Raw genomic sequence first — 24,193 nt, 5'->3', positions numbered from 1 at the left:
CATTTTTGGTCTTTACTTTGGAGCTTCTTTTCTCTTTTTGAATTAAAAGATAACTTCATCAAAAATTCAAAGCCGAGAGTCGAATCATAGGGTCATCAATCTATATTTCAAAATAATATATATATTTATATAAATTATATGAAGGGTTTATATTTTTTTAGACTATGTATTTTGTCCCATTATTTGGTTGGACCTTATGTTTTGACAAAATTTTTTTTGGATCCTATGTTTGCAAAATAGTTAAAATAAAACCATAAACATGATTTTGATCAATGATTTCTCAACTAAAATCACAAATAATTTACCAAACTAAAAATTCAAAACAAAAATAAAATCATTCTGTTTAAAAATTGTGTTGTTATATTGAATTTTTTCTCTATCAAAATTGAGTTTAGGGTTCTATTTTAACCATTTTACAAAACATAGGGTCCAAAAAGTAATTTGTCAAAACACAGGGTCTAAACAAGTAATAAGACAAAATACAGGGTCCAAAAAAGTATAAACCCTTATATGAATGATAATTATATGGTAATCTATAAATTTAGTGATTTTTTTATGACCGTGTATATTGTAGTTATTAAGAACATCTTGTAAATTTTCAAGAAATTTCGAATAATTTACAGTGCCGAAAACTAGGTTCAAATAGATTGTTTTCCACGCACATAAAAAAATTAGTCACGCGTGCAACAACCTATTTAAACCTAGTTTTCAGCACTGTAAATTATTCAGAATTTTTTCAAATTTTGCAGAATGCTCTAAATAACTACAATAAACATGGTCATGAAAAAAATCGCGCTAAAAGCTGTTCGCGAACCAAAAACATATAAAATATGCACCGATTAAGATGTACACGGTAAAAGTATTCATATATACATATAGTAAAAATTCTCATCCATGCAATTCTATCTAGTTAGAGATTAATTTTGTAAAATTCTCATATAGTCTCGTATTAATTAATTACCTCTAACATCCAATTAATACACAATAATATTTCTGCAAAGACTTTATAATAAAGTGACAACATGATGTATATCTTTCTAAGAAATTTCTTTATTACTAATATTCAAGCAACTTGGGAATGGGGTCGGGGAAGAGAGAAAAAATGGTGACAATGATAGTGAACTATTCCTCTATAATAATTTGAGCATTTATTTGTGAATGATATTGATAATTCATTATTATGTCCAATTAAATTTATATATATATATATGAACTATTTAATAACAAACTTAATTAAAAGCAAACTCTTTTTTGAAAATTAGTTAATTTATACAGTAACGTGTGTGGCAATCTAGACTAACATATGGTGTGAGCTGTAACAGAAAAATATAAGACCGAAAATGAAGCTAATTACCTTCTATAATTAACTTGAAAATATTCTCTTCAATTTTTGTCATTTTTGATCGAATTTGTCACATAAAGCCAGTCTCCCATACTATTTAAGAACTTGAATAGGCAATTCCAAGATGTTATGAGCAAAATGTTGCCACATACTATAAAAAAAAATCGCGTCGAAAACTGTTCACAGGCTGTAAACACTGAGAGCCCTACCGATAAGGCTTAAAGTGAAGCTCCTATAGGAGAATTCCCCTATAAATATATAGGACAATTCTCCTATAGGGGCTTCACTTTAAGCCCTACCGGTAGGGCTCTCATTGTTTCTTGACCCGTGAACAGTTTTCGGCGCAAATTTTTTCTATGACCGTGTATATTGTAGCTATTTAGAGCATCCTGCAAATTTTCAGAAAATTCTGAATAGTTTACAGTACCGAAAACTAGGTTCAAACATGTATGTATGTATATATATATAAGATAATTCTTATATCGGGGCTTCACTTTAAGCTCTATCGGTGAGACTCTTAGTGTTCTCGACCCGTGAACAGTTTTCGGCGCGATTTTTTTTTATGACCGTATATATTGTAGCTATTTAGAGCATTCTGCAAATTTTCAGAAAATTCTAAATAGTTTACAATACCGAAAATTAAGCTCAAACATGTTGTTGCACACGTGACTAATTTTTTTTATGCGTGTGAAAATCAAAATGTTTGAACCTAATTTTCAACACTGTAAACTATTCAGAATTTTCTAAAAATTTGCAAGATGCTCTAAATAGCTACAATATACATGGTCATAAAAAGAAAATTACGCCAAAAACTGTTCACGGGTCGAGAAACACTGAGAGCCCCACTAATAAGACTTAAAGTGAAGTCCCTATAAAATAATTGTCATAATGGATCACCTTTAACCAATCCACTTTAGCATCAAGATTTATGATTTAATTTTATATATATTTAGATTTAAAAATAGATGTTTTTTTAATTAAATAAAATAGTTTTTATTTATCAATTATGTCTATACCAATTTTTAATGAATTAAAATAGTTTTTTTTTGTATTTTTTTGAACACACGTGATAAATATAGGAATATCAATAAATATAATTTTTTAGAAATAAATACTCCAGCATGTGTTTTTGGAGACAGATGTTGACTAAAAAGTTGAAATAAATGGTGTCAATTCATAAAGAAGATATCAATCTAATTAACGCGTTTTGACAAATAAATTAGTTCCTTTAATATAGTCTACCATGAGGGATAATATCAAATGTATGGACCAAGTGAGAGAAGTAACCAAAGCCTTTCATTTTCCAAAAACAGGTGGTCCAAACATTTTTTTGTCATTAAAATATTATTAAAGAATCATGTCTCAATGTAATTTCCTGGAAAAAAACATGTATTCAATTAATAATGTATCTCATTTCAAGTGGTAACGGGTCCAAAAGTTCCAATGGAAAGCTTATAAATAGTATGTTTTGTTTGCCAGGTTCAGCCACTCAATTCAGAAAATTATAACATAACAACTATTATAAAAGTGTTAGAGAACTTAGAAGAACACAGAAGAAAGAAAAATAGCGTCTACAACATTGAGTTTTCAGGTCACTTGGCTGAAGGTATGATCTCCCCATTACAGTTTTTTTTCAACATTTGGATTGTGTATATATATTTTCTTACATCTATAAATAGTGATTGCATTTTTTCCTTAGAATAGTTCAAAATAATTCAACATGTTACATTTTTACGTTGTTTACCTATTTTTTTTTTATTTAGTATATATGTGTTGATTTTGATATGTTTCATATTGAAGTTTTACGACCGAAGATTATAAAGTGTTATTTACACTTTTAGAGCATCTTTTTTAATGTTTACATATAAAAGATCAGATAAATCAATCAAGTAACTAGTTACCCTACTCAATCTTAAAAAAAAATATGTTTATAATAAATAAATAAATAATATTTTAGAAACAATTCATATTACAAAAAAAATTTGCAAAACAACCAAAGAAAAATTTAATATAAAATTAGTAATATAAAAACAATATAAAAAAACAAATAACCTAAAAAAATAATAATCAAATTACAAACATACCCTTCCAAATTTGATTAAGTGTAAAACTATGGCATAAACCAATTTTTATACAAAAATATGGGAAAATAATCCCATAAAAGTGAAAATTATTAAAAAAAAGCCATATTTTTGCACACTATGAAAAATCCCATATATAATGTAATTTCCTCTTTATTTATTAATCATAGCTTTTGGCAAACAAGTCTATATTATGCACTGTTTTGTAGCACAGAGACCAAGTGAAAGCCTGTTTTGGATTAAACATGGGGAGGCATCATAGCACAGAAATGTTATTGTTCCTGGTTCTTCTCTGTGTATGCATATCAAACATGAGTGGTATTACCTTTGGCTGCATCGAAAAAGAGAGACAAGCTCTCCTAAACTTGAAACAAAGCTTTCAAGATCCTTCACACAAGTTGTCCTCCTGGCAAGGTCAAGATTGCTGCCAATGGAAAGGAGTAGCCTGCAATCAAACCACGGGTCATGTTGTCAAGCTTCGTCTCAGATCCTCATCAATGGATTATCCATTTTCACCTTATTATTCTTATGATTATTATGAAGATTATTATCAATGGTTTACTACTCATCTGCCTGACTTACAAGCTAATGAGTTGAGCTCTAATTTGTTGGAGCTGCAACATCTCAACTACTTGGATCTCAGCGGAAACAACTTCAGTTATAGCAAGATTCCCAACTTCTTTGGCTCAATGAAGAATCTAAAGTATCTAAATCTGTCTCAGGCCGATTTTGGTGGATTGATTTCTCTTCAATTTGCAAATCTTACTGGCTTGCAAGTTCTTGAACTTAATGATCTTTTCCATGTTAGTACTCGTACTTTCCAGTGGGCTTCAAATCTTTTGTCTCTCCAATACCTTGATATGAATTCGGTAAATTGTTCGAATGCATCAGATTTAATGCAGGTACTTACCAACCTTCCTTCTCTGTCACATATCAGCCTATCTGGTTGTAGTCTAAATATGGTCAATTTTCCTTGGCGTTCGATCAATTCCACCTTCTCTGCTAGTGTTCGATACCTAGACCTTTCCAGGAATTATCTTGGAAGATCAATTCTTAATGATCTAAAAAATATGACTTCTCTTGAATTACTTGATCTTTCGTCCACCTTTCTCTATGCTACTAGTTCCTCAATTCCAACCTGGTTGGGTGATCTTAAGAGCCTTGTTTACCTTAATCTTGCATTGAATAATTATGATAGCTTTGAAGGAGAAGGTGGCTTGCTGTACATAATAAATAATGCTTGTTCCTTGAAGGTATTAGATTTGTCACATAACAAAATTAGAGAAGGGTTAGAGCCTCATCAAAATTCAAGAAAATGTGTCAAATATAATCTAGAGATATTAAATTTAGAAGATAACGAAATGGGTGGTCCTTTGCCTGATTGGTCAGAGCAACTAAAATTTTCAAGGTACCTTGACCTTTCCCATAATTTATTTCATGGTCCAATACCATCATCACTTGGAAAGCTTTCATTTTTGAAAGTATTAGATCTATCCTTCAATCAATTAATAGGGTCAATTCCAGAATCTTTGGGAAGATTGTCGAGTTTGAGAAGAATTGATCTTTCTCACAATGGGTTGACTGGGATTATTCCAAAAACAATCGGGAGAATGTCAGTTTTAAAGTGTTTAGCTTTGTCATATAACAATTTGAATGGGGTAATTCCAGAAACATTGATAAAATTGTTAGTCTTAAAGTGGTTAGACCTGTCATATAACAATTTGAATGGGGTCATTCCAGAAACATTGGGAAACTTGTCAGTCTTAAAGATGTTAGACCTGTCATATAACAATTTGAATGGGATCATTCCAGAAACATTGGGAAAATTATCAGTATTAGATGGGTTACGTTTGTCATATAACAATTTGAATGGGGTCATTCCAGAAACATTGGGAAAATTGTCATTATTGATGTGGTTAGATCTTTCTAGAAATCAATTAAATGGAAGCTTGCCTAAATCAATTGGAAAATTAGAATTCCTACAATCCTTGGATATCTCATCAAATTTATTGGAAGGTATTGTATCTGAGGATCACTTTGCTAACCTTACAAGGTTGGGAGAGTTGCGCATTGATTCCAACAATTTCTCATGCCAAGTTAATTCAAATTGGATCCCTCCTTTTAGTCTCTATTACATCAACATGGCTTCTTGCAAAGTTGTAGGGTCTCATGGAGTCCCCCAATGGCTTCAGACACAAAGGAAAGTCTTTCAATTGAAAGCCTGTTTTGGATTAAACATGGGGAGGCATCATAGCACAGAAATGTTATTGTTCCTGGTTCTTCTCTGTGTATGCATATCAAACATGAGTGGTATTACCTTTGGCTGCATCGAAAAAGAGAGACAAGCTCTCCTAAACTTGAAACAAAGCTTTCAAGATCCTTCACACAAGTTGTCCTCCTGGCAAGGTCAAGATTGCTGCCAATGGAAAGGAGTAACCTGCAATGAAACCACGGGTCATGTTGTCAAGCTCCATCTCAGATCCTCATCAATGAATTTCTCATTTTCAAATTATTCATATCCACTTGTTTCTTATTCATATCCACTCGTAGACTGCAATGAAGATTATTCATATTCATATTCACCTTATACTCATCTGCCTGACTTACAAGCTAATGAGTTGAGCTCTAATTTGTTGGAGCTGCAACATCTCAACTACTTGGATCTCAGCGGAAACAACTTCAATTATAGCAAGATTCCCAACTTCTTTGGCTCAATGAAGAATCTAAAGTATCTAAATCTGTCTCAGGCGAATTTTGGTGGATTGATTTCTCTTCAATTTGAAAATCTTACTAGCTTGCAAGTTCTTGATCTTAATGGTCTTTTCCATGTTAGTACTCCTACTTTCCAGTGGGCTTCAAATCTTTTGTCTCTCCAATACCTTGATATGAATGGTATGAATTGTGGGAATGCATCAGATTTAATGCAGGTGCTCACCAACCTTCCTTCTCTGTCACATATCAACCTATCTGGTTGTAGTCTTAATATGGTCAATTTTTCTTGGCGTTCGATCAATTCCACCTTCTCTGCTAGTGTTCGATACCTAGACCTTTCCGGGAATTTTCTCGGAAGATCAATTCTTAATGGTCTAAAAAATATGACTTCTCTTGAAGTACTTGATCTTTCGTCCACCTTCTATACTAGTTCCTCAATTCCAACCTGGTTGGGTGATTTTCAGAGCCTTGTTTACCTTAATCTGGCATGGAATAATTATGATAGCTTTGAAGGAGAAGGTGGCTTGCTGTACATAATAAATAATGCTTGTTCCTTGAAGTTATTAGATTTATCAGTAAACAAAATTAGAGAAGTGTTAGAGCCTCATCAAAATTCAAGAAAATGCATCAAATATAATCTAGAGATATTAAATTTAGAAGATAACGAAATGGGTGGTCCTTTGCCTGATTGGTCAAAGCAACTAAAATTTTCATGGTACCTTGGCCTTTCCCATAATTTATTTCATGGTCCAATACCATCATCACTTGGAAAACTTTCATTTTTGAAAGTATTAGATCTATCCGCCAATCAATTAATAGGGTCAATTCCAGAATCTTTGGCAAGATTGTCGAGTTTGAGAAAAATTGATCTTTCATACAATGAGTTGACTGGGATTATTCCAAAAACAATCGGAAGATTGTCAGTTTTAGAGTGTTTAGCTTTGTCATTTAACAATTTGACTGGGAACATTCCAGAAACATTGGGAAAATTGTCAGTCTTAAAGTGGTTAGGTTTGTCATCTAACAATTTGAATGGGGTCATTCCAGAAACATTGGGAAAATTATTAGTCGTAGAGGGGTTAGATTTTTCATATAACAATTTGAATGGGGTCATTCCAAAAACACTGGGAAATTTGTCATTGGTGAGGGGTATTGATCTTTCTAGAAATCAATTAAATGGAAGCTTGCCTAAATCAATTGGAAAATTAGAATTCCTACAATCTTTGGATATCTCATCAAATTTATTGGAAGGTATTGTATCTGAGGATCACTTTGCTAACCTTACAAGGTTGGAAGCGTTGCTCATTGATTCCAACAACTTCTCATGTCAAATTAATTCAAATTGGATTCCTCCTTTTAGTCTCTATGACATCAACATGGCTTCTTGTAAAGTTGTAGGGTCTCATGGAGTCCCTCAATGGCTTCAGACACAAAAGAAAGTCGTTGAATTGAATCTCTCAAATGCTAATATTATTGGAACATTTCCAAAATGGCTTCAGAACATGTCAAGCATCGTCTTTCTGGATCTCTCTATGAACCAAATCAGCGGACACCTTCCTATGAATATTGGTTCTTTGTCTTCTGCGAGGTATTTAAATCTTGGCAACAATCTGATAAATGGTTCAATTCGAGAGTCATTATGCGAAGTAGAATCTTTAGACACTCTAGATCTTTCGAGAAACAAGCTTTCTGGGATATTGCCTAATTGTTGGAGAGGGAGCCAATCCGTGGAAGTCATCAATCTTTCATACAATAAGTTGTCAGGGACTATTCCAAGCTCAATGGGGAACTTATCACAACTGAAACGATTGCATATGAATAATAACATCTTTAATGGGGAACTTCCTTTGGCCTTGAGGAGTTGCTCTAAAATGATGCTTCTTGATCTTGGCGATAATAACTTTTCTGGACCTCTACCAACTTGGATTGGAGGACATAGCTTCCGGAACATAACAATTTTGAGGTTACGCAAGAATACGTTTAGTGGAAGTATCCCTTTAAATTTTTGCAAGCTCTTGGCACTGAGCATTTTAGACCTTGCAAATAACAATTTGAGAGGAAAAATTCCTCATTGCTTTGGCAAACTCACTGGAATGATTGTAGTGAAGGTTTCACAAGAGTTAAATGTATCTGGATGGGAAAGCGCGAAGGTTTCACAAGTGTTAAAAGGAAGAGACTTAGAGTATACAAAAATACTGCTACTTCTTGATAATTTGGACCTCTCAAGCAATAAGCTAGTTGGGATAATTCCAAAAGAGCTATGTGTGTTATCTGCCTTGCGTGGTTTGAATTTGTCCCATAATCATTTGTCAGGCAATATTCCTAACAATATTGAAGAGTTGAAGTCCTTGGAGTCTCTTGACCTTTCAAACAACAAACTTGTTGGTGCAATTCCCCAAAGTATGGCCAATTTGATGTCACTAAACAAGCTCGACTTGTCTTACAACAATCTGTCAGGCAAGATTCCAACAGGACCTCAACTTCAAACACTGGATGATCCAAATATCTATGCTAGCAACGATGAACTGTGTGGAGACCCATTGCCAAAGAAATGTTCTGGAGATGATGATCGGAGAAAAAATGCCCACGAAGATGATGATGACTACAAAGAAAGTAGGATCGAAAGAATATGGTTTTACTGTGTGGTAACACTTGGATATGCAGCTGGATTATGGGGATTAATTGGGAGTCTTGTTTTCAACAGAAACTGGAGGCATGCTTTTTTTCGTTTCACTGAAAACACTATGGATTGGATTCTTGTGACAGTAGAAGTGAAGATTGGGAGACTGAAGAAGAGCATCATGAAGTGGACCAACTAATAAAGATTTCTACTGATAACATGTATTTCTCTATGTGTATGTACGTACTTCATAGGACGATCGATCCTCTCAGTTTGTGTATTTCATCTTAATTTATGCTGTCTTGTATTGTTTAAGTTGTAACCTATTGCCACAATAGTTTGTCAAAGATTCCTCATTTGCTTCAACTGCGCTCATCTGTTGGAATTGACAGAGATTCCTCGTTTGCTTCAATTATGCTCATCTCACAAGTTGTATATTTTTGCCTTCTCGGGACAACATTGGATGATGCTCCTGTGGTGAAATTTCCACTGAGATGCCAGGTCATATTGGTTGAAATTAACCTGCCAACTGATATTCCTGTGTATCAAATTCTGGTGCAATAGGGGGCAATGAATCATTTTCATCAACATCAAATGATTCTGGTTCAATCAGATCAGTTATACCACCTGTATGCAGTATCATGTCTCCCCTTCTCCAATGCACAAGTAAACACAAACACAGAAGAAAAAATCAAATAAATAACATGAACTTTCTTCATACACATAACATTTGAAAAGTATATTTCAAAAACCCAAACAAACCAAACCGTTAAAATATATTAAACAAGAACTTTTGGATTATTAAAGTATATTTTGGTTGTAAATACTTTTGTTTTTTTTTTTAAATTTCTAAAAGGAAATTACTCTCACATTCAAAGTCTAATTCCACAAATTCAATACCCAGATACCATAAAGAAAGCATCAAAAAACATTTATGCTACAGAGAAGGGTATAAAAGGAAAACACCCACTAATCTACTGAAGAAGTCTACTGCGGTGGGCGCCACTGCCTGCCTTGTCGTGTAAGAGATGAAAGGTCTCAAAACTATTATTTATCTTTTTAAAGCATCAAAACAAATAAAATGTACTATTTTTTTTTTCATGAAGTTATTTATAAAGGTACTTGATAACACAGAGAAAATGAGAGCTTAGCTCCAGGAGAAGATGAGGGATTATCAGAGGAGGCTCTGGCGGAAGACGAAGATGCCATGGAAGACTGAAATCTGATACCAAATGAAGAACAAAGGAAACTCAGACAAATAAATATAAAGATATAGGCTGACAAATACAGAAATGACTAAGCTCTCAAACAATGACAACGAGATTAACCTCCTACCACCTCACTCTGAGCATTAAGAGGTTTTCTTACAGGTATCTCAACAAGTAATTAGATAATTTAACTGTGTAGAAATGAAGGTAACTAAATCATCCATAAGTAAAATGTACACACTTTTACTAAATTTACGGTTCCTATATTAGTCAATAAAAGATAAATTCATATTTTTTTTTTTAAAAAGTAAAAAATAACACGTACCTTATTAGAAGTTGATATGCGAAAGGGAAAATGCAGCTTACACAAGGATGTATACATACACAAAAGTTATAATGCTGTGTATTCAATTTAAGCCATTGATATTTTAAAGTGAAGACCACATCATTTATAATTATGTGGTTGATATTAATTACATATTATATATAAATAGTAAGGTGAGAATAAAATCTAGTAATCTAATACTTGTTGATATTAAAGTTTATTCTATACCTTTTCATTTGGTCTCTGCTATGAAAGCTTTGCGCCACAAATATGGAGATATTAGTACAAGAGGTTATTCCTGAGAATTGAAGAGCATCTGCTTCTTCTTTGTATGTAAAGTGATGAAAGAGATGCATACCACTTTGGTGATAGACATCACTAAACATCTTCTTCAACAATGGTATCACTACATTAGATTTGTAGAATGGGAGCCTTACTTTGAGGTGGATTTTCTGAAGTCATCTCTAGGGAAGATCACAAGAGATTTCTACTATCAACAGTTAAGTAAAGTAGTTGACAAAGAATTCCCAATGAAAATAGAAAAGAAGAAGGCTGATCTTCAGAAGAAGATGGCTGAAACGATTGCAGAGTACGATGCTGGACTGGTGAAGTGCAAGAATCTCCGTGAGTCTTCTACAACAGAGGAACAACTGAAGGAGGGCTTGGAAATGGCAATGAATGTCAAGTGGAAGGTGGCAAGCCAAGTTGGCTTCTTTTGATATCTCATCTTTGTCTTTATGTTTGTGTTTGTGTTTATGTTTGGACTATAGAATTTATTTCATCAAGTTTTTATAATGATTAAATATCATCATTATTACGTCTATATATATATATAATATCATTTTCTTAGTTAAACTATTAAATATCATTGTTATTACATCTATATATATATATATATACATAATAATATGATTTGAGGAAAAAGCAATTAGCAGTGAGATACTATTAAGACGATGATATACAACTTACTTATTCTAATTTTTGGATTAATAACAAATGTTTGGCATCTAATTGGATATTTAAGCCACCTGATCATACTTATATTATTTTAATTTGCTTGCTTTCTTTTTTTATTATTATATTTTATTTTCTTTTGTGGGGTTGATCTTAATTCACGAGTGATTGTTTGGTATATGTGATAGTCTTAGAGTTAGGAAAAAAAATGTCTAGTACAAAATATACATCAGAATATGAGAAACTAAAATAGAAAAAAAAAAGAAAAAAAAAAAAAGGAAAAGAACACGTCATAGAAGTCACTGTTTTAGTTGACAAAAGTTTGATAGAAAATTTGGTCCAAAATTTCACAATAATTATAAAAGATGGTCCACAACTAGCCATCTAAGTCAGTCAATGGTCTTTTGTCGGTGGAAATATCCCACAAACATCTTTAAATCATTTTATATAGTGCAAAAAATATAAAAATATATCTACCAAAATTTGTAAAAGAAAATAAAATATCGTGAAAATTGATATGTATAATAAATTTAGAACTATTAATGTTTTGTTAATATTTTAAAGTAATAACTAAAACAAGGAGCAACATTTCAAGAAAATGAGATACATGTACAATATGCACAATTTATTTTTATTTATAGAATTTATAAATTATTTTATAACAAAATATTCATTTTTCTTCTTGATTTTAAACATTAAATTAGCCGCAAAGGCTTTCAATAAGGCCAAAAAAAAGTGATCAGCCGTTCTAAGTTATATATGGACGTTTACATGAATGGTCCCCATATATTTTTTTGTTTTTTTTTCTTTTATTTTATATGCAAACTAGAAAACATAACCGCGCTTCGCGTAGTCTTTTGTAATTATTACAAAATATACATATTTTAAAATACTTTTAAGAGATTGCTACGATATAGATTTTTTTTCACCCTACTCGTACAACATGTTCTTTATATGGACACGTGAGGGCATATTGACCACAATTTTTTTTCTTCATAATGGTGTCTATTGTATATCAAACCTCTTGCAAGTTTTTGAAAAATTCTGAATAATTAAAATACCGAAAACAAAGTTCAAAAAATTTGTTGTACATGTACTTTTATTTTTTATTATTATTATCATTATTATACACTTTACATAAGTTTTTTTTATAAACAATCTAAATTATGTATATGGAAATTTATGTTTTGTATAAGACTTATTTTGGGCAATTACCCGTTTGAACCCTTTAGTTTTAAAAATTAACTTTTAGAACTCGTGTTTTGTCAAAAGGTTAAATATAGGATTGAATATATCGATTATTTGAACATTGTATTTTGGCCGATTACCCGTTTTGACCATTTATTTTTATAATTTAACATTTGGACAATATATTTATTCAAAAGGTTAAAAATTATTTATAAAAATTAAATTATATATAATTTATGTTTTTTGTAAGGGTTCACATTGTAACGTCCCTAAGGTAGGGTACGTCTGCCACATACTCGTAATTCTAGGGTTTACGAGTATGTAAGGCACTTGACCAAAAGAATTAAATAAAATGATACGAAGAAATACAGAAAAATTTAAAACTTTTATATAAACTTATTAGAAGAAATTATTACACGTATGAATACTTTAAATTTAAGGCAGCCATATGAAAACTCTAAACCATTATTGCATTGCTACTGAGTCCGTGCTCCACAAGTTGCTCAACAGCTAAAGCCACACCTGGAAAAATGTTGGAAAATAACATAATGAGCTAACGCTCAGTAAGCAAATCTCATGCATACACATACACATGAATGTCGTGAGTTTGTAGTGCACATATACTAATATGTTGACTTATATACTTATGCATTTCATTTATTGCTCATGCACTTTCAAACTTTACTTTTATGGTCTTTCTTTTAGTTTCACATTTTTATGGGCCCGATTTCACTTGTGCACACTGTTTGAATCAGCCAATGCCTGCAGGGCTTGTTACACATATCATATAGAATCCCATGGGTTCTCCTCCGGCTAGCCATCGTCTCAGCTAGGCTCATCATAACACTCATTTCATCGTTGCCATAGCTGCCATACTTATTACACATATGGAGGAGAAAGACGGGAACATGGCAAACATATCTGAATGGTCAACTCTGACCTAGCCCACACTAGTGGACGGCCACTATAAGCCTTAATAGACCTCCGTCTTCTTTACTGAACTTACTTGATTGCTTCATCGAAACAGTGGCACCCTTTTTAACATCTTATTATCACTTTGCTTAAGCCTTGTGTCATTAAAATGTTTAACTTTACATAAAACTTTTCAAGACATTTCATAACTTTTCTCATATTCATATGCATGGTCTTATATCACATAATAATGTATCACATAACTGTACATGCCATGCATACATGCTGATGCTGAAATGCCAATGTTCATGTTCATGATTCATGTTGATGGTATTCAATCAAGGCATTGTATCACATCTCATATAACTCAAAACATCTTTAGTCATAATACATGAAGCTTTGGGTTGGTGGCGTTGTTATACCTTAACGTAGAGCTATGGCTCAGGTCTAAGGTTTCCAGCCTAAAAACTTAAACGCTTCATATATCATAACATATAACAAATCATGAACATAGAGTGATCCACATATCCATCAACATAAGAACACATACTTGCACATAATTCATATCATTCTTAACCAAGTAAGACATCTTTCACATATCACAGAATTCATCAATTACATATCACACAACACCCTTATGGTGTTCATATAACCATTCTTCACATACTTATCATATGCATCATCATCATACCATACTTAACTCATCAGATGTACACAATCAATGTAGTCATGCATCTTATACTTAAGCACAAAAGGTGAGATTTACTTACCTTAGGTCCTTAGCTTATTTTAAAATTCCTCACCAAGAGTCAATCAATCAAATCCATACAAATCCTATTCAAGGCACATCATTTATTAAATTCTATCAAAATCATAAATATACACTATTGATAGTGTATATTAATAATACCAGAAACTATATAAATGATAATAATAAATTATTATCAACGTAATGCAAATAAATCTTCATATAAAACCATGCTTTAAACCTTGCTCATAAGATAATGTACCCTTATGATAATAATAATAATAATCCCAATAAAAATAATAATTATCGTCTATAATTAAACTTATTTCGATATTAATAACAAAATACTTCAATAGCAATACGTATATGGATGTATATATTCAAATAGTCATTTTATAAAAGAAATCATATTTTTAACATAAAGTTGTAATAATCAATATAATGATAATAATATAAATATAAATATTTATATTATTATTAATTAGTCATAATATCAATTCCAGTGATATAATAAATATACTTTCTCCAAACTTCACTGGTCTTACAAATATCAATAACTGTAGGAAACTAATATTTGATATTATTTTAATATTCAAATATTAATATACAATAATAATGGTTAGATAATAGGTTTACTATAAATCATACTTTTCATATATATATATATATATATATGAATATGTATTCTTGATTTACTTAACAAAATAATAACAATAATAATTAAAATTACTTAATCATAATAATTTCCATATTAATATAAAATCAATTAAATATGTATTTTTATACTTGATTTAATATCTAATATTTTCTAGAAAATTAGACAGCACAACGGCTATAAAGTGGACAATTCCAAAATCAAAACCTGTATCAAAAATATATATAATCCCAGACAGCCAGTAAATTACAGAAAATATTCCATATATCAATAATATATAATTATATACTATAAATACACATAATAACAATTACTCTAATCAATCACAATTAAATCACAATATATAGGTTAAAGAAATTATACCAAAATGATCGGGTTCCACAATAAGTCAAACGATGATTTTCTGAGACTCAAAACGTACTTCGGAACCTCGAACACTAAGTTTCGACCGTCGGTCTACGGTGGATCGCGGTGGCTCGTGGTGGGCCCACCACCCAACTATGGTAGATGTAGGAACAAGTTATTGGGTTTTGAAGCCCACAACACGAGGAGCACGATGGTGGTGACGGATCGGCAAACGGATGCCCGAGGTGGCCGAATCGCAACTTTGAAGTCGGGGGGTGGCCGAACTTAAATCGAGTGGTTGAGGCGTTTAATCGGCGAGTGAGCTCTAGATTCCCGCGTGGGTCGATAGTTCGGAGGCCTCTGAATCCAACGGTCCGGCGCGTGGCTAAAAATGGTGGCCGGAAAGTACTCCTGCGTCGTCGGCAACAGTAATACGCAGAGGAGAGAGAGAGAGAGAGAGAGAGAGGGAGAGAGAGAGAGGTTTTCTGAGGAGAGAGAGAGAGAGGGGGGCTCGGGTAAAATGAAAGGCTGAAGCCTTTTATTTTATTTTATTTTATTTATTTATTTATTTATTTATTTTTAAAAATTACACTTGGACCCAAAATACTAAAATTCTTTTCAAATAAGCCCTTTAGCCAAACTTTCTTAATTTTTATAAAAATCCCCAATTAAAATTATATGACATTTGGGTCCAATACTTGACTACTCAAGTTTCTCTTTCTTTAATCTCATTAAAAACATAAAATCATATTTTAAACACTATTTTTCCATTACTATTTCTTAAATTTGTAAAGTTGTACATTTTATGTATTAAAACTCTGATTTATTATAAATAAATGTATTATGAAAATGTTGGATATTACACACATCATTTTGAACCTTGTATTTTAGCCGATTACCCGTTAGGACTTTTATTTTTAAAAATTAACTTGTGGACCTCAAGTTTTGTCAAAATGTTAAAAATAGGAATAGATAGATCGGTTATCTGAACACAATACTTTGGCCGATTACTCGTTTTAACTCTTTATTTTTAAAAATTAACCTTTGGACTATGTATTTATTCAAAGTGTTAAAAATTCTTTATAGAAAGTAAATTATATAAATATATATAATTTATGTTTTACTTAAGGGTTCACACCATTTTGAACTTTGTATTTTAGCCGATTACCTGTTTGGACCCTTTATTTTTTAAAATGAACTCGTGGACCTTGTGTTTACTTGTTTGGATGATATATTGTTAAAAATTGACATTTGGATCTCGTATTTTGTCAACAGGTTATAAATAAAAATAGATACATTATTTATTTATTTATTATTATTATATATAGATATAAATATTATAATTTGAATTTATACATTTTGTAATTCAACTATATATATTTAACGTAATTTTATATTTGTTTATATAATATATATATATATACATAAACTAACAATTTTAGATATACAATTTATATATATACACATATATTCATATATATATAGAGAGAGAGATTGAATACCTTGAAACTTGAATTATTGATTATTACTCACTTGAATAATTGAGAGCCAAATCATGAAGCTAAATAAATTCTTAAGCAAATTAATATTATGTTTATATGTATTGATATTTTTAATTGTTAAAATATTTTGGTTTTGAATTTGAAATTTTTTAAATATCTTATTTAAATATTTTAAAAAATAAAGTTTAAATAATTAATAATTAAAATGAATAAAAAAATTAGATTAAAGGAGAAAATAGAAAAAATAGTTTGGAGTAATTTTAGAGTGCCACGTCATCTCCTTGAAGCTCTCCTTTATATATATATAAATTATTTATTTATTATTATTATATATAGATATAAATATTATAATTTGAATTTATACATTTTGTAATTCAACTATATATATTTAACGTAATTTTATATTTGTTTATATAATATATATATACATAAACTAACAATTTTAGATATACAATTTATATATATACACATATATTCATATATATATATATAGAGAGAGAGATTGAATACCTTGAAACTTGAATTATTGATTATTACTCACTTGACTAATTGAGAGTCAAATCATGAAGCTAAATAAATTCTTAAGCAAATTAATATTATGTTTATATGTATTGATATTTTTAATTGTTAAAATATTTTGGTTTTGAATTTGAAATTTTTTAAATATCTTATTTAAATATTTAAAAAAATAAAGTTTAAATAATTAATAATTAAAATGAATAAAAAAATTAGATTAAATGAGAAAATAGAAAAAATAGTTTGGAGTAATTTTAGAGTGCCACGTCATCTCCTTGAAGCTCTCCTTTATATATATATATAGATTATTTATTTATTATTATTATATATAGATATAAATATTATAATTTGAATTTATACATTTTGTAATTCAACTATATATATTTAAATAATATAAAATATCATTATAATAATATATAATACATAATTCTCATGTTGTGATTCCACAAAAAAAACTCAAACATGAGAAATCATGAATTTTATTACCATTGGAAATCATACATATCCAATATTCCATCAAAGGAAAAGAAAATAAAGACAAAGATGCACACAGTGAAAAAATTACGAAATTGTCCTTTCGAAAAAACGGATATTACATATGTTGTAGCTGAAAAAATAAAACCTTATAATTTAAAAAGCACAAGTTTTATTTTTAGTGGATTGTTCATCTTCCAAAAAGATAAACAAAAATCACACGACAATAAAAATTACAAAACAGTAAAATTATAAAGCATCGAGACAATTTAAAAATTACAAATAAACTGATCTGCTTTTAGCACTTGAACTTAAGCTCTTGAAACTTCAAACCGCCATAGCTCCACTCCATCTTATGAGATCATCCAAAGCTATTTTGTAAGTACACAGTTCATAAATTCAAAAAAAAAATTAAATTAGAAAAGCAAAATAATTGATAGCAACCTCCTAGAGTGATTTTAGCCCATTTAAAAACATAGAAAAACCGAAGTATATAATACATTACCTGCTAATTAATTTGAAAACATTCTCTTCAATTGGGCCATTTTGATAGAAATTGTCACATAAAGCCAATTCTCCATGCTATTTAAGAATTGGAAATAGGCAATTCTCCAAGATTTTATAAGCAAAATGTTGGCACAAACTCCAATAAATCCAATGATAAATCCAACTCCAATTCCCATATGAAACTGTTTCATGTCAAACCATTTGTCACTGTCTTCAACAATGCTTTCATCACGATTTGAATTTGGGTTGCCTTGTAAAGTTTCATCTCCAAAGCATGACTTTGGCAGAGGAGGTCCACAAAGTCTAAGGTTTCCTGTATAGCTAGAAGCTTCAAAACTTTGTAGTTGAGTGCCTGTGGGGATTTTTCCAGACAATCGGTTGTTCGACAACTTCAAGTAGCTCAAAAAGGATATTGTTGCTAAGCTAGAGGGAATTTCACCGGAGAGCTTGTTGTTGGACAGATCAAGTGATTGTAGATTGCTCAATTTCCCAACCTCCTTTGGGATAGCTCCATGCAAATTGTTCCATGATAGGTTTAGTTGAATTAATTCAACAAGATGTGTTAATTCTTCTGGAATTTGTCCAGTCAATTGATTGCTTGAAAGATCAATGAGTCTCAATGATCTAAAAATCTTTTCATTCTCAAGGTACACTCCTTTCCACATAATCACTAGTGATACTAATTCAAAGGGTAATATAGTATTCTCACCAAGAGGTACATCCACGCTAAAGATATAGCTTCCAGTATCTAATTCATGGTCATCTCGTTTTTCCACCATAGAGGTAAAATTGTCTAGACATGGAGGGATAGTCCCAAATATTCTATTCATGGAAAGGTCCAACATTTCAATGGCATGGAGATTACATAGATTAGATGGAATACGATTACTGAGTTGATTAGATTTTACAGACAGAAAGATCAAATTTGTCAGTTTTTGGCCAATCCACAATGGGATTTTTCCTTCCAATGCATTATCTCCAATATCAAAAACTTGAAGCTGCTCACAAGTTTGTAAGGATGAGGGTAGATTTCCTGAGAAGTTGTTGTGCCTCAATTGCAAAACTCGAATTTGTAGTAATAAACCCATTGACTTTGGAATAACTCCGGATAAATTATTGTGACCTAAATTGAGAATAGCCAAGTCGTTCAAATTCCCCCAACATTCAGGAAGGCTTCCAGATAACAGATTATTTGAAAGGTCAAGAACATATATTTTGTGATGAACTACCAGCCGTGGTTCGCACAGGAAAGACGTTAAACTGGTGAGCTTATTATTTTGAAGATATAATTCATTAGAGGATAAAGACGATGGGATAGGGCCAGAGAATTGATTGAAAGATAGATTAAGAAAACGTGTTTCAGATGTGAAATTGTGCAATCGGATAGGGCCATGGAATCGATTGGAAGAAAGATCTAGATAATACATTGGGGCAGTCACGTTATACAATGAAAAAGGACCATGGAATTGATTGGAAGATAGATCTAGTTGAAACATTGGGGAAGTCATATTATACAATGAGAAATGACCATGGAATTGATTGAAAGATAGATCTAGATAATACAATTTCGTAGTCAAATTGCTAAACCAATTCATTGGAATAGTATCTTTGATCTCATTGTGTGAAAGATCGAGATAATTGATATTTACTTGAGTTTTCAACCAACTAGGAAACTTCGGACCTGACTTGCAAGAGCTCAACCATATAGAAGTTAGTTGAAATGGTGGAATCCAAGTGGAGTTAAATTTTATTGCTAAGGAGTTAGAAGACAAGCGTAGTATCTCCAAGTTGGAGAGATTGTGAAAGTGAACTTCAGAGATGAGACCAGAAAGGGAATTTGAAGAGACATCCAACTCTCTTAGGTATGGCAGCTTTGAAAGACTAGGGAGTGGTCCTTTTAATAGATTATCTCGAATTCGTAATTCTCTTAGAAAGATGGGAAATGAGTTCATTTCAGGAATGGATCCTCGTAGTTGGTTTGACGACAAATCCAAAATTTCTAAAGAATCCTTAGTGCAGCCACCACTAAGCCATTCTAAAAAATCATGGAGTGTTGTATTGAAAATGTTCCCAATCAAAGACAACTGTTTAAGGGTGCAAAGATTTCTCAATGAATTTGGTATTTCTCCTTCAAATCCATTCCCACGTAAGTAAATATTTTCAAGATTTCTCATATTTTCAAACGAATTTGGAATAGGACCTCCGTCGTTACTATAATATAGGGTGAGGTTAACAAGATTGATACTCACATTGAACAACCAAGGAACTGTTGTAGGATGTATGGAACTGTCGAAGACTTCAAGATTTGTGAGAGAATCAGAAGAATTTTTATTGGAAGGAGACAAGAGATCTACTTGCGGAAGTTGACAAAACTCTAATGTCAAACTTAACAAGGAGGGGGCTGCTTTAATTGATTGAAACCAGTCTATGGCTTTGGATAAATCAATTCTCGATAGGCTATAATCTCTGAGGGATGTGAGACGAGAAAGCCATTTGAGATTGTCAGCTTTCAATTGACCCTCTAGACTACCAAGATAGAGAGAATGCAATCTAGTAAGATTCCCAAGATGAGAAGGAATAGCTCCAATAAAAGGATTATATCGAAGATCGAGATATCGGAGTCTTGTTAAAGACCCAATAAACTTTGGAATTATAGTGAAGCTATTGGAACTAAGATCAAGGTGCCTCAATTGTTTCAATTCAATCAACGAGGGACCAATTTCACCATCCAAATCATTGGTACGAAGATTAAGCACAACAATATGATGAGTTTGAGTTAAGTTATCACACCTGATTCCTTCCCAGGTACAACAATCTCGTCGGCTACTTGTCCAGGAGGATAGACGGTTGTCTCTATCAACAAGGCCTTTCTTAAACCCAAGAAGAGCTTGTCTCTCACTCTCTATGCATTGCCCACTTCGTTCTTCATTGCTACTCGTAATACTCCATACATGCACGAGCACGAGCACGAGCACGAGCACGAGCACTACTGCAACTCTCATTTTTAATAGATAGCTAATTCTGTGTATACATACATCCAGTTAATCCATTTATATGTATATATATAGATATGAAAATGAAAACTTAATACAGGAAGATAGATGGGTTGTACTTAATTGACTTTTATGTCTTCGAATTCTCTTTTGACTTTTATGAGATATTTCTTTTGTTCTAGTTTATATATTATATATATATATATATATCATTTTTATTTTTATATGAATTCTTTTCAATTTATTTTTTATATGTTGAAATAATTTATACAAAAATTATTCAAATAATTTAATTAAATCAATCGATCAATAAAATATTGTAAATATATATTTACTTTTTAATGTGAAATTGTAGTATAATAGTGTTTAAATAAATTATTAATTTTTTCAAAAATATTCAATTTCAAAATAAAGTTATTATATTATTATTATTATTTCAAAATACTTAATTTCTTTGATTTTATTTTAAATCAGAAAAAAATAAAATAATATTTTCATAAATATTTTAAGTCTTATTAATTATTATTGTTTTAAAGATATTTTATAAAATAGTCTTTTTTTTCAAACATAGGTGCTTAAGTTTTCAAAATTATGCTTTTTAAAGTTTCATAATTACAAAAATACCGTGTGAGGAAAAACTATTAGAAAACAATTCATTGTATCAATAAAAAAATAGTATATATCAATACAACTAAACGTTAACCCATAATAAATCTAAAAAACATGTGAAAACAATACAAAGAAAAAAAACGAAGCCGTAAAAATATAAAAAATTTCACAAAAATTATAAAATTGAAAAAAATGTTTGATCGTAAAAATATACTTTTTTTTAACGAAATTAAGTATTATTTGTAAAGATCTATTTAATTAAACTTTGTTACAGCTCGGCTTAAAGCCCAATAAAAATTAATGAAATAATTTTATATAGGCATAAGTTTAAATAAGAATTATCAAATGTAATATACTATATTTTTTAAAAAAGAAAACATATATGTTATACAATTCTTATCCAATTCAATATAGTTAGAAATAATGAAATTTTGAAAATTATCATCTAATATATCTCTAGCTAGCATCCAATACATTCAAATTATTGCAAAGACTTGCGTAAGTCTAGAATCAAGTTTACAAATAATTATAGTGAGTTGTGCTGTATCTATCATTTTCCATCAATTAAAGTATCTTTCTAAGAAATTTCTTAACTGTAAGGTTTTGTTTGTATATGTTTAATTTCGAATTTTGAAAAAAAAAACAAACAACTCCAATAAAAAACAAACAATACCTATTTAATTATATTTATGTAGTTTTAATAATATCAAAATATAGTGTGTCAAAAGAAAAAATTAAAATATACTACTAATCGATAAAAAAAATACTTTTTTAAGCTAATTTTTTTTTTATCAAAATTAATTTAATAATAATTATTGAAGAATACTCTTTATTCTATTATTAATTTCTTGTGTAATTTACCATCTAACATCCAATCAAATAAAATTTCTGCACAGATTAATTGCGTCTTCAATTAACTTTTGATCGAGATAGTCATATCTCTTCTATATAAAAAGTGTGTGTAGATAATATAAATTCTTGGTTTTAACTATTTTTATTTTTTTTCCATTAACTTTAACAGAATATTCTTATATTTAATAGTAGATTGTAAATATGACATAAACTTAGATAAAATTAAATAAATTAAAATAAGCTATTTTTTTTTAGATATTTTACAATGATAATTATTTAAAATAATAAAATTATACGCTTTATAACTTAAATAAAATTTAATTAAACTTAAACTTCACGTTTGCTTAGTTTTAAAGTTGTAAACAATGTCTATAATTTTAATAAAAACTGGTTCACTGTTTTTTTTAAATATATATATATATAATAGAATGAATTATAATTCTATAGTATATATAAATATTTATATCAATATTTTCTATATATATGATAACTAAACACAATGTTGACATAGATATATATTTATATTGCTACATGACATATATATATATGTAAAATACAATAATATTGTAAAAAAATTAGTAATAGAAATATAATAAGAATAGAAAAATTCATAGTATAGACAATAGTATATATGCATAAACTATTTTTAGTTTGTACTGTATCTCACAATGTTCTTTGATGAATTTGATGAAAAAAAGAGTTTCAATCACTTGATAAAAAAAATAAACTATCACACAAATTTATAAGCTAAAAAAAATTATATATATATGCCTTTATTATTTTAAAATAAATATGATTTAATTATTTAAATTATCATAAAATATCTTTAAAATATCTTATTTTATTAATTAATTTTTCTTTGTTTAAGTTAATGTTTGTTCTAGTTTTTGAATTTGGTAATTAAATTTTATTTAAGTTATAAAATATATGGTTTTATTATTTTTAAATAATTATCATTGTAAAATATCTCAAAAATATCATCTTTTAATTTTTTTTAATTAATTATTTATTTAATTTTCTTTAAGTTTAAGGATTATGTTTATAATCTATCATTAAATATAAGATTATTCCGTTAAAGTTAATAGAAAAAAAACTGGTAAAACCAATCATTTATGTTGTCTATATACTTTTTATATAGAAGAGATATATCTAGTAGTCGTCCCATACATTGATTGTAGAAAAGATTTTTATTTATGATATTTATAATTAATGACTTCAAGAGTATTAGAACAACAAGTGGGGTGACTAAAGGGTCTTTCACCTAGCAGACTATTCCATGGGAAAGAAGACAAGGAAAAGTGACTAAGACGATAGTGACTTATTCATTTATAAATGTAACAATAATTCTTATATTCTCCAATTAAATTTATATATATGAACTATTTAACGAATTTACATAATCAAAATCGATGTGTGGATATCTAGACCAACAAAGTCTCGCATTTATAACTCTCAAAACAAAGTATAATTCAATACATAAAGTCTCAACAAAGACTTTGCGTCTAGAATTCATTTTTCTTAAAATATATACGACAAATTTTTTATAGGGGCTTCACTTTAAGCCTTATTGGTGGGACTCTTCACTGTTCTCGACCTGTGAACAGTTTTTGGTACGATATTTTTTTATAACCGTGTATATTGTAGTTGTTT

At 30.0% G+C, this 24,193-nt stretch overlaps 2 protein-coding genes across 4 annotated transcripts; one reads left to right on the top strand and one right to left on the bottom strand.

Annotated features, from left to right (window-relative positions):
* The first annotated feature begins 2,757 nt into the window (after positions 1–2,757).
* Positions 2,758–11,143, top strand: LOC133781559 (receptor-like protein EIX2). 3 transcript variants are annotated; one of them, XR_009870148.1, is made up of 4 exons: positions 2,758–2,948; positions 9,660–9,790; positions 9,890–10,125; positions 10,544–11,143. XR_009870148.1 is itself a non-coding variant. In XM_062220601.1 (2 exons), the coding sequence occupies exon 2, from the start codon at positions 3,669–3,671 to the stop codon at positions 8,952–8,954; it is 5,286 nt and encodes a 1,761-aa protein (XP_062076585.1). In that variant the 5' UTR covers positions 2,758–2,948; positions 3,638–3,668; the 3' UTR covers positions 8,955–9,121. The 3 variants fall into 3 exon arrangements, 1 of the variants encoding a protein (XP_062076585.1); XR_009870149.1 differs by lacking the exon at positions 9,660–9,790; XM_062220601.1 differs by lacking the exons at positions 9,660–9,790; positions 9,890–10,125; positions 10,544–11,143 and adding an exon at positions 3,638–9,121.
* Positions 11,144–18,094: 6,951 nt separating this feature from the next.
* On the bottom strand, positions 18,095–21,091 carry LOC133784609 (receptor-like protein EIX2). The gene has a single exon (XM_062223901.1). The coding sequence runs from the start codon at positions 21,089–21,091 to the stop codon at positions 18,095–18,097; it is 2,997 nt and encodes a 998-aa protein (XP_062079885.1).
* Between the last annotated feature and the right edge of the window lie 3,102 nt (positions 21,092–24,193).

This window comes from Humulus lupulus, chromosome 6, assembly GCF_963169125.1.
Source record: "Humulus lupulus chromosome 6, drHumLupu1.1, whole genome shotgun sequence".
NCBI lineage: Eukaryota > Viridiplantae > Streptophyta > Magnoliopsida > Rosales > Cannabaceae > Humulus > Humulus lupulus.
The sequence above is the reverse complement of the archived record's forward strand: the minus strand, read 5'-3'. Positions and strand labels throughout refer to the sequence as shown.